The 15,613-nt window shown below is 44.9% G+C and overlaps 1 protein-coding gene across 6 annotated transcripts in view; it reads left to right on the top strand.

The window, feature by feature from the left end:
• Positions 1–2,828: 2,828 nt before the first annotated feature.
• LOC135901038 (polycystin-2-like) overlaps positions 2,829–15,613 on the top strand; it is a 72,008-nt gene continuing 59,223 nt past the window's right edge. The window contains exons 1-3 of one of the 6 annotated variants that reach the window (XM_065430666.1): positions 2,829–3,171; positions 11,347–11,460; positions 13,795–13,925. In XM_065430666.1, coding sequence (XP_065286738.1) covers positions 2,925–3,171; positions 11,347–11,460; positions 13,795–13,925 — 492 coding nt within the window. In that variant the 5' untranslated portion in view covers positions 2,829–2,924. The other 5 variants (XM_065430668.1, XM_065430667.1, XM_065430669.1 and 2 more) reach the window with 5 other exon arrangements.

Genomic DNA, 15,613 nt, shown 5'->3' with positions numbered 1-15,613 from the left:
TAAAAAAAAAAAACACTTCTTGCGACTGAAAAGATCTGTGAATTCGTCACTTTGCTTACTTGTCTATTCCAAGAAACGAATAGTGAAAGTACGCTACCATACTCGCCGGCCCTCGTTCATGTTTTTTTTTTCCTTCTCTCAGAACCCCCAGTTGGTCAAAATTAATACCGAGTCCCCCATTGTACGGCGTTTTGCCTGTAAAATCTAAAATTTGAATTTTTTTTTCTCTTGCCGCCCATGGCTCCCTCGTTGTCCACTCTGACTACCGGCACGGGCTAGCCCGCTAATGCTTGAGCGAGAAAGCGATGCATGCTTTGTCTCGGCCATCCCAGTATTCCGTTCGATGTTGCTTCATGCGGTTGTCACACGATTGTGGAGGCGCAACTTCCTACACACGAAATCACATCTCCTCCACTCAATGAGAATTGCCAATATTTGCTACCATTCAGCCAACGGGAAACGTATTTTCGGACGGCTGCTTTCGAAGACATCACTTTTCCGTGCACGCTGATTGACTTGTCGAGCCGCTCGAATCACACCGCTATAGAAATCATACAACGCGCCGTGTACTACGTCACGCGAAAGTGATAGCATCGCCGAATGCGAATCGCCTGAGAATGCGTTCTCAAGTGTTTGTAAATTTCTCAGTGCAATGCCTCCCCTGAAAGGCCCGCGCGGCGGTGCACGGTATTATAGAAAACCAGACAGTGGATGAAATGGTTTCCCTATATAGCATCAATTATAAATTGTGGGGTTTGATACCCCCAAAATTGCAAGCGGGTTATGAGTAACGCCATATGTGGAGGGATCTGAATTACTCTTGAGCGTCTAGGTATTTTTCAATGGGCACCCAATGCACGGTACATGCGGGCGCCTCGGCGGCTAGAGGAGGACAGCGGGTGTGAAAGCATTGTATCGGGTATCCTTTTATTATTATTATTGAAACTAATCTGGTGCAACAAATAGAAAAATTGGCAATTTTTCTACATCTTGCGCAATCTGTCCCATGAAAATACAAACGTGGCAGCTTGACGCAAATTTGAAAGAGCGCCTTTTTTCTTGACTGTTTCAATTATTTCGCAGCCATTTATTACTACGTATAAACCAGTTTTTGTTTTACTTTTTTTTGTAGGCAACCCATGTATTGACTCACTAAAAAAAAAAATCGGCAGCATGTTACATTTCTGTGCCGTCTCGCATTGTCGCGTTGTTGCTTTCGCAGTTCGGCTTCTTCGGTTCAGTTTCGACGCTTAGCTGCGGCTTCGCGCGTTCGTATAGCGGGGTCAGAGTCACATCAATGACGTTTCTCTTGGACTTTACATTGCATGCTCTCAGCAGGGGACTGAAACGTATGCTGTTCTGTGTGTTGTATGGGTGATTTCAATAAATGTATGCACTGTTCGCTTCACTTTGCTGAGCGCTTGTAGCCTCCGCCTTACGGAGGTATTGCATTTTTTTGCTTGCTGAGGTATGAGCTATTGAGAAGGTCATGTGGATTTTTTAAATCTTTTTTTGTACCACTCGACTAGATGCCGCGTTTCCGTACGGTGCATGAGTGATTCCAATGAATGCAATCACTGTACGCTTCACTTTGATGAGTGCTTGTGGCCCCTGAATTACGAGGGATGAGCCATTGCATTTTTTGCTTGTTTAAGGGGGTATAAGAAATTGCTGATGATGATAGTTTTTGTACTATTGGGATGGACGACGCGATATTTAGGCCATCGGAGGTATGAGCTCCTTAAGGTTTCCGCCTTAAAAAATAAAAATAAACATGTGTCGTTGCGACTATGTATGGTTGCGATGTAGACGGGCAATCTAACCCTTTTTCTAGGAAAGTGCGGCATTGAAGAAAATTTTATTGCTTCGATACTTTCTATACATAATTGCTTTACATTTTTTAAAGCCTTAAATTCGAGTTCTCCTTCAGACAGGCACTTTTAAGGTTACTGTTCCTGTTTTAATTCCATGTTATCGATACAACGGTTGAATTTGTTGCTGAGCAATAGCCCCCACACGCTATACGCATTCTCGGCGCGGAACTATTAAATTACTCCTTACAGTGGCTCAGTGTATCTGGCGCTCTGCTGGTGAGCCCGAGGTCTTCGGTTCGATTACAGGCCGAGGCGGCCGCATTCCGATGGGGACAGGACGTAAAAACCATCGTACGTTGTGCCTCGAGGAAAAAGAGAGAGAAAGAGTTTAGGCTGTCCACTGAAAAATCAGTCTGTTACGATGCTCGTGGCCTTTCCCTTTCTTTTTTCTCTTCCTGTTTTCAATATACTTGTGCGGCTGCTACAACAAATATTCCGGATTTCCGCATTTCGTCACCCTTCGTAGCCCATGAGTCTCGCTCCGGGACCTAGAGGCCTGTAATTTAAATGTCGCAAATGAAATATGAACGCGTTTGAAGGAACACTTGTCATAAGTTCATAAATCAGGGTCGTTCGCTGCGATCAGCGAGGATTTGTTTGCGCGGCAGCAAAGTAGTTGCGTTTCTTCGCAACCGGCGTCATACCGTTTCCAACAAAAACAAAACGAAGCGCAAGTAGCGCGACAGTACCTTTCCCCTCACTCAGCCGTGGAAACAACGGGGACAAGCCACAACGTGCTGCCCTCGCACTTGACTAAATGGGCCTCGGTCGTGATCCCACTCCTAACAAACACCCCGAGCCCCGCCAGCCGCACTCTGGAATGACGTCACCTCACTCCTGGCCAATCGCTCGTCGAGGGCAGCCAACCTCGAAGGAGCGAATGCTGGCCGCTCTCTACTTCTACATTTCGGTTTTCTGATTCAGCACTCTGCCACTCTTGTGACTCGATACGAGCTGCGTCGCGCTGAGAGTTGGGTTTCGTCTACTACACGAAACGCGAGACAGTCTCGATCGCTGGGCATTTTCTCGTCGCAGGAGTTAAAACAGGGTATGAGCAACCCAGCAAGTAATTTGACCGACTCCTCTCGGCCGAACAGTGGACGGAGGCCGCGCAGCTCCGTCCGACCCACCAGCGCCGGTCGTCCGGCCTGGAACACGGCACAGCTCACGCGCGAAGAATCGCGAGACTTGGAAGCTTTCGGCGCGAACGACCAGTTCGAAATCGTCGACGACAGCGAAGTCGTTACCGTTCCCGAGCAGAAAGGATGCTTCGTAAGCTGCTTGAGAGGCCTTCGAGGTGAGTGCTCGTTTGCCCACTCTCTTTCCCACGGCTGCCCGCATGCACGGCCAAGAAGCAAACGATCGTTCGCTTCTTGACCTCCTTGCGCGGCGATAATGCGCTGACAAGTCGATACAATGCCGCCTTCAATAACAGCGAAAGCTATGCGCAAATCTGACCAGAGCACAGTTTGAAGAAGCGCGCTGCCGTTTACGCGCGGTAGCGATTCAACGATTGGCTGGCGCCTGAGCCGCCGTATCGGTGACGTCTTGCGATAGCAAGTGGCGCGGACTTCGAAGGAGAAGAAGCACCTATATCGGCTGAAATGCGCGTCACTCGAAAGCGCTGCGGTCGTTCAGTGATCCGTTATCTGCTTTTGCGCTCTGTGTGGCCTCAAGAAGCGAGATAGGGGCTCTCATCGGGTAATGGGGATTGTAATTGTAAGAAAACGATTCCCAGCAGGTGGTCCATTCGCCTCAGTCACCATTGTCATGCTACATCTAGTACAAGTACGACAGCAAAAAACCTGCTGATGTCGAATCGCCTTAGTGTTAAAATATCCTTGCGCATGCCAGCGGACATACTTGCACTAAGAGAGAGCAAATAAAGGAAATGCAGGAATGTTAAAGGGGTTAACTGGGCGTAGGTCTGCTTACCACTTAAATTGACAAAGGGGTAAGCGCGTGTCAAGCTTTCGTTTTTGCACGCAAATTTATACGGGAGTGTAAAGCTTGGCTGTATGATTAAGGAAGGATTTGGTGATCAAGGAATGACGAACTGTTCATCACGACTTTAATGTGTTAGATAGATGGAGCATAATCTGGTCGCAGCATAATAATGAGCGCTCCATTTGCGCACACGCACTGCTGTCAACGTTCGCGAGAGATAGTCAAACTTTAGAGACACGACTTACAGCATTGCAGAAAAAAAAAAACGAAGCTTGACCTCTGGTATGGGCCTCCACCAGATGCCAAAATTGTTTTTATTTTTTTTTATTTTTGCGGTGACTGAAAGGAAGTCCCGTCAGTGGGCAAAGTACATTCGCACAATTGGAAGTCACAGCGCACGCGTGTGTGTATGCGCGCGCGCGCGTGTGTGGGTGGGTGGTTGTGCGCGTGCGTGCGTGCCTGTTTGTGTGTGTTTGTTTAAATGTATGGTCCTCATGGGAGCTTACATTTCTCTCTAGTGCGCCATGATTCAGCTGTAACATCAATAGCAATGACGTAACATGTTACCGACCACAAGTACGTACAAATATTAGATAAACGCAATATTTAAATCGGCAGCCCCCAGCGAAAGTCGCGCATTATGACAGGTGCTTTAAATTATTGCCGCAAGATTTGGTGTCCTGTCGGCACCATTTTATCGTTTCGCGCGGTACAAGGGGAAATAATGGTAGCACCTGAGCACGACCTGAGCAAGAGCTTCGGAACTGCAAGACCAAACTGACAGACTTCTATATAGAGCAAGTCAGGCAGCTCCCTTATAGGTGAGGTTGCTTCGGATTTATTAATATCTTTTTTTTTCAAATACGCTAAACAAAGACTAGATATTCTTTGTAATCTCGAAGTGGCTTCACTTCGCGCTAGCATGGTAACTATTCCAAATGGCTACATGTTTATTTCCCAGTGAGACAGCATGTGCTCAACAAGATGGTTGCTCAGCGTTGCCACATTTGCATAAGCTGGCAATAATTCTCGAAACCTTGAATATAGTAGTGTTTCGTAGCGGTGTTCAGAGAACCGAAGAGAACTTGCCAATATAACGGTATCTATATAACGGTAGTTCTGTAATTTGTACCTCTCGAAATACACTTGCTCTGTAATAATGCTTCATCCTACTTCGCTGTTCACATGTAAAATAAAAATAAGCAAATAACGAGCATGTTGTGTATTGGCGCCGGCAGCATTCACGAAATGCGAAGCGCAAATCTTTTTTTCAGATCTCACTATGCCGGAAGGTGCATTCGTCGGCGTTTCAAACAGGTCCTCCCGTTGCTCTACAGTTTCTACCGGCAGCGACGTCGCTTGTATCACAGAACGCTTCTTGCTTCATTGAGAATGTTTTTGTCTCCGCAGGCATTTTAGTTACGCGTTAGTAATCTCGTTTTCAGGTCCGATTTTCATTGCACAATATCATTTTCGCCAATCAAAGGCAATGTGATGCGACCGCGGTAGCTGTGGCCTCCCATCACAGGCGCCGTGATGGAATGTTACGAGAGATGCACATGAGATTCTAAAAGACCCCCAGGTTAGGGCCTCTATCGCTGCTTTCGCCAGTACCGATTCGAGAAACACAGCTGAGTGTCGTTGATCTTGGCGACCTGAGCCAGCCACCTGGTGGGGAAGTTGGGGTGGTGTTTTTGAGAAGAGGAATGCGCGGGTGGTCTGGCAGTACCGAAGTATGTTCTCTGTGAGGGGCATTTTTTCGGCATTGTTTAAATTTAGGATGTGATGTGTCTGCTGAGACTCGGATGCGGCGGAATCTAGCAGGGGTATTGGGTTGTGCTTGTCTTAGGAGGGTGCCCTGTCTGCGTTAGACAGGAGGCTGAGGCATTTTGTAAGTGTCCACTTAAGTGGACTGCCCATTTGAGCGCGCGCTGAATGGATAGGGTTGAGAGCTGGCGTTGGCGATTGGCGCCTGCCCTATCAACTCCGGGCTCCGTGCAGTCAGTGCGCGCTGAAATGGACAGTCCACTTAGTGGACACTTACAGTCTCCATATTTTTGGAAATACCCGTCTGGTCTCTCGATATTGCTTTAATGTGAGGCGCCAACAGACCTGTATGTTCTATTTCTTGAGTGGTATTCTGTATTTGCCAGTGCAGACTGATTCACTATAGCTTAATTTTGACCACCTATAGGGGTTTTGTAACGAGCCCCCAGTGCTCGGTGCACAAGCGTTTTACAGATAGCCACAGAGCCACCGCGACGGGTTTTGAATTTAATTTAATTATGGGGTTTTGCGTGCTAAGACCACGATCTGATTACGAGGCACGCCGTAGCAGGGGGCTCCAGATTTATTTTGACCATCTGGGGTTCTCTAACATACGCCTAAATCTAAGTACACGTTGAAAGGCATCTGTATAGCGCAACAAAGCAAGGACACAAGAAGAAACGAAGACGAAGACAAGCGCTTTGTTGCGCTATATACACTGATACCTTTCAATGATGACCGACCATCAAGCCCATATCGCCACCCTCGTCTAAGTACACGGTAGTTCTTTTTTTTTTTCCATTTCGCCCCCATCAAAATGCGGCATCCGTGCACCGCGACAGATGATTGCAATTATACGACAATCGGGTTCATACATGGAATACATTACTTTGTAGGCTATATTATGTAGCGATATAAGAAGAAAAGGAAATCAGACGCACAATTTTTATCTGCAGTGACGACAGCGTTAGTTGGACCTTTTGTGTGCACAGTCGTCAACACTCGAAGCCTCCCTCCCACCGCGGCGGCCGCATTCCCATGGGGTCGTTGCGGAATGCAAAAAAGAACACTCGATCGTGTACTTAAATTTAGGTGCATACGTTAAAGACCCCTAGGTATTGAAATTTAATTCGGGATCATCCACTACATCGGCTCTTGAAAACAACATCTCCAAACATCAGTAAATGCTCGTTTATTAAAAATTAATTGCTACCGAAATAACTATAAGTCGCATAGTTATAGAACTCAGCGTTGTCTCGATCTATCTTCAATTAATATTCGGTGAGAAGGTCGTGTTGGGAGGCAATGCTTGAAACTCCTTACCTCTCCCCTGTTTGTTACCCTGTCCGTCATCAAAAATCAAAGTATTATGGCGTGAGCGTAGGAGACTTTCTTATGGACGAACCAGAGAGGATCAAAGCGTCCATTTTTATGCCCTTTAAATAACAGCAGAAGATAGTTGAAACACTTTTCAAACAATATAGTGTCCGACTGGGTATGAAGGCCACAATGTGAAATTATTTCTAAGCTTTTCATTGCGTTGCGTTGTCTTCTGAAGAAATACGAACGCGTTGTCCTAACTCGTACCGATGACACGAGTTGTCAAAAGTTGCTGTCCCGACATTCGTTTTGGGGGTGAGTCAACACCGTGCCCCAGGGTGGTGTTTGGTGAGAGGACGCCTGTTTGTCTATATACGTGCTTCGGTGAGACAGCGTCATTACAGCAGAAAAGCGCCAACTTGAACGCGCAGATTTGCGGCATCTTTTTATTGATTTTTATCGTGATTTTATCGTAATATATGCGTGTTTTTGTGTGTGGGCGTGTGTGCGTGTTTTTGTGTGTGTGTGTGTGTGTGTGTGTGTGTGTGTGTGTGTGTGTGTGTGTGTGTGTGTGTGTGTGTGTGTGTGTTTTCCATTTCGCTGCTCGTTGGAACGTAGGCGGTGGGTAAATATATAGACTGAAAGATTTCACAAATTGCGCTAGACTACATTTTTTTGAAAAGTCCTTCGATTTTTCTTAGAGCCTCCATCATAAATCTCCTCGCTGACAAAAAAAAAAAAACAAACGCTGTGGCACGTGTGGTTTCTGCTCATGCCGGCTCTCTCGTTGTGCGTTGTTGCGCGCGACCCCGAATGAGAGCCGCAGTAACGTGATGCTTCTTGTGGACCTGCCCTTAAGTAGTGTGCCAACATCCGCAAAGCTCCTTTTTCAGATGACGAAGTACACTTCTATAAGAAAAGTGTATTGATGAGCATTCAGTTGACATATATAGTCTCAACCTTTTGTAACCGAAGGAAACTTATAAGGAAGCTATGTACGTAAAAATTTACTAAAAAGGAGAATATATGATCGGCCTCTTCCTTTTAATGAACTTCTCTCATTTGCGTAAACATGTCAGATCTTGCTTCATGTAGCGCCGCCGTCTCCATTTTTCGAACCTTCGTACAAAAATATATGTTGCATACTTTCAAGGCGACGTGATCGACGGTGCTTTCATGCGACCACAGCGTTAAAAAGCTAAAATGCTCACCAACTGAAGTAAGGGTTAGCCCGATTTTATTGCACGTCCTGCACTGCGCACCTTAGGTGAAAATTATTTTTATTCGACAGCGACGACGAGTTTTTACTCTCTTCGATGTCACAGTCTTGTTATTGTGCTCGATTGAAGAAACTTAATTATTTGCTAAAATAAAGTCATAGCTTCTTTTTTTCTCCTTTTTAATTTGTTAGCTCGTAACGAGGCTGTTTTTATGAATCGCCTCCGAGGCATCTACTGCCAACGCCAAAATATTGAATTTCCTCGAATGCAGCCTGGAATTGAACATTTAGCACCGACTCACATAACGTACGTGGTAATTGGTTGGCGCATCGTCTTTTCATTTATAGTTCGGCAAACCGCACCTCTGTTCAACATACAAACAAATTCTAGCTTTGTAAGTATACATATAAGCTGGTAGAATGTACTTTCACGTGAAGTCAAGCGCGCTGGTAGCCTAATCCGCGAAGCCTTGGATGTGATAAAACGAGGCTTTGGTTTTCTGACACAATGCAAGAGTGGTGTGCTGGCCCACCTTACACAAGTGTCACATGGCGCACTTTCGATCGCAATCGAGCCCGGCCGGGATCGAATTTCTCGGTGGCGATTGGCTCCTTTGCGCAAGCTGCGGGAGGGCGACAATCACGGTCGAGAATTTCGATCCCTATTGTGCCCGATCGCAATCGGAAGCTAAAGACTGTGTGACACCGGTACTACACGCCAGTTTCGATCATCATTTGTTTTCCCCGTGCATCTGCAGCAGGACTGCAGCAAGGCGGTTTAATTTGAAAAAAAGAAAAAAAAAGTTTTGAGTGGAGATGATGTCCAAAAAGTGAAGCCGACTGCCGCCATACAGAAGCTGTAGACAAGTACAGTGATTTTCTTTTCGCTTCCTGCGGCTTTATTATGGCAAATTTTGCCGTATATATATTTCTTGATGTGTCTGTTTGCAATGCGCCGCTGGTTTTAAGATGAAACTTGCAAGAACGTCTTGGCGAACAATAGGGGAGATCGTGACATCACTATTAATCAGTCAATGTTAATAGTTCAGCGCGAAACACTGAACTTTACTTTTCCCTAGAATTTGCACTAACGGAACAAGGGCAGTTAAAATGTGACCGATTTCGATAGTATAGGAGGTGGGGGAGGCGGCACGCTTTAAGGTGTGAAGTAGAGGTAAGCGCTGGCTTTACCTTTGCTGGTAAGAGTCTGTGGGAATATTTTTTTAACCTTCTTGGGCTGCAGCTGTAGGCCAGGAACAAACCGGAGAAAAGTTCGATCATGTCCTCTTTTGTGCCGCTCAGTGGGCTTCGTTCCAGTAAAATTGCCTGAAATCTTTGGTAATCTTCAGCTGTAATTATTTGTTAAAGTCATAGCATACAAATGAGCCTTCCAGCGTGGCGGTGTTTGATGACGTCAGACACGGTGCGCTTTTGCTGGTGGCTACTAAATGGATGGGTTGGATGGATGTTATGAGCGTCCCCTTTGGAACGGGGTGGTGGGTTGCGCCACCAAGCTCTTGCTGTTATACTGCCTAATGTCCTACCTAGGTTAAACAATTAAAAAAAAAAACTATGAACTTCAACAACCAAATTTTCTGATCCCCTATTGCGAACTGTGCTTTTGTACGTCTCCGTTTTTTGTCGTTTCCCTACTTTTCTTCCACCAATCCTCCAATCGCCTCTTACTAAAGCCCCTCCATCCACGCGCCACTGACGCGGCGACACATTCGCATAAATATTTTACTCTTGATGAGGCAGGACGATGGACTCAAAGTTCCCGCGCAATGTCGTATTGACCGCTCCGCTGAATTTGGCGAAGTTTGCGGTGGCGCACAGCTGAAGCCGTCAACATACGCGGGCGCGCTGCCCTTCGCAACTTCACGCAACGCGATGGACGGCGCGTTTCTTGATTGCATGTGAGTAGGGGCGCAGTCCGAAGAAGAGGAAAAGGAAACGCGGGATAAAATGCTAGGACCCAGCTTTATTGGAAACACAAAACTTCAATTAGCCGTTCTACATGTACGGCCACAAATTATCCACGGGAACGAGAGATCAAGTCTGGATCGAGTCCGGAATATGTAACGATGATCTATTTTCCAGTTCCTTCCCTTTCCGCACTTTGTGAGTGATCCGAACCGTACATGGTCCGAACGACACTCTACTTACATAATCACCAGGATCGGTTTGTCTTAAGCGATGTACGATAAAGGGATACCCCAGTCCAATGCCTCCTTTTCCCAGTCACGCGGGCCATGTTCTATCGTCTCGATCGCTATCAAGCTCGATTGAAAGTGCTCCGTAGGACGGGGAGTATCGAATTGAGTGAAAAGAATCGGCCCTACTGGACGAGAGTGACAAAGGCAGCGCATCAACAGAAAAACACAAGTTGCTGCGCAGATGAGCGACTCGAGAGCAATATTCCAATTTATTTTTGTAGTATATGATACTTTCCCGTTTGAATCACTACATGTGACGGATTTGTTGCTTGTTTGTTTGTTTGCTTGCCACCACCAGGACCGCTAAAAACATCTGCAGCAACCGCCCGTCCACTCTCGCGATTGCTGTCGCGGTTTTTGAACATTTCCACTTGACTTAAAATTACGTAGGCCGCAGCCTACATTTATAAGGCTATAAGCTCCTTGTCCTTCTGGGAGATGGAGCTGTATAAGTACTTCCAAGGAAAACAGCCATGTGAACCCTTGCCAAGGCTAATCAAGGCATTGATTCCTTTGTCAAAATTGCTGCCCGACTGACTGCTTGATGCAGTTGGCGTGTGTTTGCGGGCTGCACTCACTTTTGGAAAAACACTTTTATGTAGCACGTATTAGCAACAGAAAGCTATATCTAGAGTTTTTCATGTTGCTCTACAATTTTATCATTGGAAATTTTCATGTAACTATAATATTTTAGAAGTTGATTAATTAATTGAGACCAATTGTGTAATTGGGTGGAATGCAAAAAAATCATCAGTTTCTCCAAGTGACGGCAAACAACATTACCTTGGTTCTGTCCAGCTAAGTGGCATTTGCATATTTTTAATGTTCGGTTCAAGTTATGTGGGACACCCTAGATATATGTACATAGTAAAATACTCCAACTTGTTTATAGCACAGCTGTTTATTCTCATCACCAATTAAGGAAGGACTTCAATATTTTTGGACTAGTACAGCCTTTACCAGTGTGATGTTTATCCTCACGCCTTCCTTTATTTTATTGCAGGACTCTGGTCCACCCGTCAACTTGGAGGGGCCAAAGCAGATCGAGAATGGTACATTCGAACGACCCTGCGAGAACTATTGATTTATGTTGTCTTCCTCATAGTGCTCTGCATATGTAAGTTGTTACACTTATTGGATAATGGTTAAGATGATGGCAAGAAATTTACTGTATGCAAGAAGTGCTAATATGTGGTCAGCTTGCCAGAGGATATATTCTTTTAGTGTAAATGCAAAAAATTAAAACTTGTAGCCCCAGGCTGTCTCACCTTCATTGTAGCTGTTTTGATCACTGGACAATAGAAGCATTAATTCATATTTCAATGAAACTTAAAGGGCCCCTTACCAAGCCCCATTGCAAATTTTGTTTATACACTGGAAGATGTAAAAAGATATCTAAGAAGCATTTTAACGAAATAATGTTTTAGATCAGTTCATTATTAGGAGATAGAAAAAATTAACGGCCCTGTTACCATAGTGTTGGGAGGCTACGTCACTGCCAACAGAAACACTCTCTCTCTCTGCCTCTAGTAGCATTGCCAAGTGGGGTTCCTTCCATGCCTTCTCCCATACCGGAACCGAGGGACATACTGCAGTGTCGAGTCCCTTGTCTTTTCTTGCACCGTTGTGCTTTCCACATTGGATGGTTAGTAATTGCAAGTGACGAAACACATACTGAGAAGAGGCGTGTGTGACCACAACTCTCTGGGCAGGGAGCCAACGCCTTCAAGAGGGAAAGAGCGCAACGTTTGGTTTAGAATATCAGCTGTCATTGCACCGTGCAGCATCATAATACTTTGCAGAAACAACTATCAGCACGTCATGTATACAGGGTCCTGAATATCTGGCTGTACATGTTCAAAAAAGATATTGCGCTCACCGCTGCACTGTTCTTGCTCAAATTTTGCAGAGTGGTCGCATTTTGGCGTCGACTTCGTTTAGTATAACACTTGGCACAGTTAATTGCCTGGTTTCTAAGAAGAAAAAAATGGAAATTTGCCTGCACTTATGGGGATGCGAGCTGCTGCCACGACGGTGCAAGCATAAACTTGTGTCGCCACCTGTCGTCGTCTGCAGAAAGCAGTGTTTCAGAGAGGGCAGTCGCCTGTTCCAGGAGCGGGCAACACATGGCAGCCCTCCCTAAAATGCTGCTTTCTGCAGATGACAGCAGGTGGCGACACAATTCTGTGCCAGGGCCAGCTTTTTCAGACACCATTTTTCCCATAGACGAAAACAGTTTCTCATATTTGTCTTAAAAAAACAGGCAATTAATCGTGCCAAGTGTTATACTAAACGAAGTCGACGCCAAAATGCAACTGTTCTGTAAAACTTTAGCAAGAACAGTGCAGCGGTGAGCGCAAAATCTTATTTTGAACACGCTCAGCCAAATATTCAGGACCCTGTGCACTATGCTTGTTTGTTAAAGATGGGCAGACCTGGCGAGGAAGATTCCAGTGTTCACATTGGTTGTTTTCTTTCTGTTTAGGTACAATTTTTAGAGCCTGCAGTGGAACAGTTTCTTGTCATGCCTACTTATCTGTTCAGTCTTGTTGTAGTGTAGTAGTGTAAATAAATTTGGGTTGTGATAAAATGTTTAAATTGAACTAGAAACACCTGCTTAATTATATCGCATATCTGGTTCACAGTAACAGTGCACAATTTTATGTTCAGGAGTTTATTGCTAACTGCACTATGTGTAGTTGGCTGTCGTAATTGTGTAATAGTTAGCAAATAAAAAATATAAATGTTGCAAGTGATACCTTAACTACAAAATTCGATTTAAGAACTTATTTAGTACTCTCATGGGTATATAAAGTAAAGATCTATTGCTTCTAACTGGTTTGCCTTCTAACACAGGCCACTTCACTTCTAATCAGTGATACTGATTTTGGATTATTAAGCTACAGTTGCATAGTCTTTGTGTTTTTTTTCTTTTGTTTTTTCTACCTGCAGGGAGGGCAGAAAGAAATTGAAAAATGAAGAGAAATCTGCCAATGGCCATATCAACTTAAGGGAGCTATTAATTTTTGCTGCAAAGCTCAGAGATGTTGGCTTCATGTATCTCAAAAGCATTTTTAAATGGAATCTCTATCAAGCACACTTGATATTTATGCACATTTTCTAACACCAAACAACCCAGCTTTTTACACTCATAAACATGCTAAGTGTTCACGAAAGAACTAAGGTATGCCCATTCACTTTAAACAGTTTGGCCTCCTTACCTTAGCTTCCAGTAGATTGCTTTGCACATCCTGTTAGTCAAAGGTGGCTTATTCATCCGTTTACTATTAGTGCAGGAGGGGGCCCTGAAGTGCCAAAACTGTCGGGGGGGACCTCATATGAGTATAAACTACATGTATAACATGCATATACGTGTATCAATGTTCCATGGTGCAGTGAACCATGTACCAATGCACTATGTTATATAGATGTGTATTATATCTCCTTACAGTGACCTTTGGCATGATGAGCCCTACTATGTACTACCAAACAAAGGTTATGAGCGACCTCTTTTTGGACTCTACCTACAAAGACAACACCAGCAACCTCAGGGGCTCGACTAGCCTTGATAATTTCTGGTCGGTATGTACATTTTTCTGCTGTTCACATCACCTTTCAGTTTATAAGTGATACCAGTTATATCCAAGTAAGAACAATGCTTCTTCTGTAGAGGGTGTGAAGTGGGCACAACGAAAAAAACCCTAAGCAAATGCACCTCACTAAAAGGTGCATAACTGTAGCACTCTTATGGTGCGCAAAACTGTAAAAGAAAAAACTCTGCAATTTTATTGACAGCTATTGCATGAACTTGTGAAACTCGTAAGTAGTATTTTTATTCCTAGAGGAGTACTGGTGCAAAATTTTGAGGTTCAGATATCAGTATTGTTCAGTTTTTCCTTGTCCTAAAGACTGTCTAGGTGGCTGTCTTCAAACTGCAGGACCTCATGATATGGACATGAACACAGCAACTTTAAGGCATTCTGTGATGTAGACAATGTAACTTCTCCAATTAGTTTGCAGCGCGCTTCTACATGCCACAATGGTCCGGTCATAAAAGACGACGAGGACATGCCCAGCACGCTGACGGTGCGCGAGCGAAGGAATCGGTGGAATCAGGCTTCTGTCTGATTGAGCGGGCTTGGCTAAAAAATATAATTTGTGGACACCAGGCACCGGTGTCTGTCTGGTTTTTATTCACCTACAAATTGGTGACCTGGACGTGATTGCCTGGCATTCCAGTCAAGATGAGGAAATGAATACTGAGCCCCCCGAGTTTGCCTGTCTGAACATCCACAGTGAGGCTGCTGTGTGGCACAACCTCTGGCCTTCTACTGCACCTCCCACCAAATTCTGGTTCTCAAATATGCATCCCTTGTTAAAGCTTGTCTCGTCAATAAAGTAACTGGTTACATGTGTGAGTTTATGGGTGAGAGGCAGGTAGGCAGGGTGGAGAGGATGCAGCTATGCATGGATGCTAGGGACAGCAGACCACCTGCTGCCATCATCTCCCACTCAGGCTATGCCTTTTCCTTGAACTTGGGCTGCCCCCTCACCTTCTCTTCCTTTAAAGGGGCCCTGAACCATCCCTTGGGCTTGGTGAAAAAATAGTCTGCAGATAGCATACTCTGCTGTGAACATCTGACACAAATTTTGCAGTCACGCGTGACACATGGATCTCGCAAGTGGAGCATGAAGTCACCTTTCTCTCAAAAGTTCTCTTTTCAACAAAAACCTGCTCCTGACTTTTCTGAATACTTCATTTCGTAATACATCAGATTCCCATATACAGCTGCTATTGGCCAATAGCTGACAGCAATCAAGAAAGGTGTTTGGATCAGTGTGCTTCTACCTACTGTTACTGTGTATATGTATTGGTGCAGTTTAATAAACAGGCTGCAGTAAACGAAAATCTGCTTTTGAATTTTGATAATAATTACGTACTTCTGGGAGAAGCCCACTATCGTCTGCTCACACTTGGCCGCAGCCGTCCACATAGGAATTAAACTTTGACCACCCTGCTTATCAGTGTTGTAGCCACCGGGTCTCACTAATTTTGATTAGTTTTGAACACTCAACTATCTTTGAATCACATGAAACTCAAGGTCAGACCACACACACACTTGCCAGCATGCGCTCACTCCTGGCCATTCCTGATTAGATGCCTTGTCATGGCATACTTTGCTCTGTAATGAGCGCTTCAAAATGCGCAAGTTGGATGTGGCTTCCATCCATCGGTCAAGCTCGTGCAGGTCAAAGTCGGTCCACACCAC

Source organism: Dermacentor albipictus, chromosome 1 (genome assembly GCF_038994185.2).
Source record: "Dermacentor albipictus isolate Rhodes 1998 colony chromosome 1, USDA_Dalb.pri_finalv2, whole genome shotgun sequence".
Taxonomy (NCBI): Eukaryota; Metazoa; Arthropoda; class Arachnida; order Ixodida; family Ixodidae; genus Dermacentor; species Dermacentor albipictus.
The sequence above is the reverse complement of the archived record's forward strand: the minus strand, read 5'-3'. Positions and strand labels throughout refer to the sequence as shown.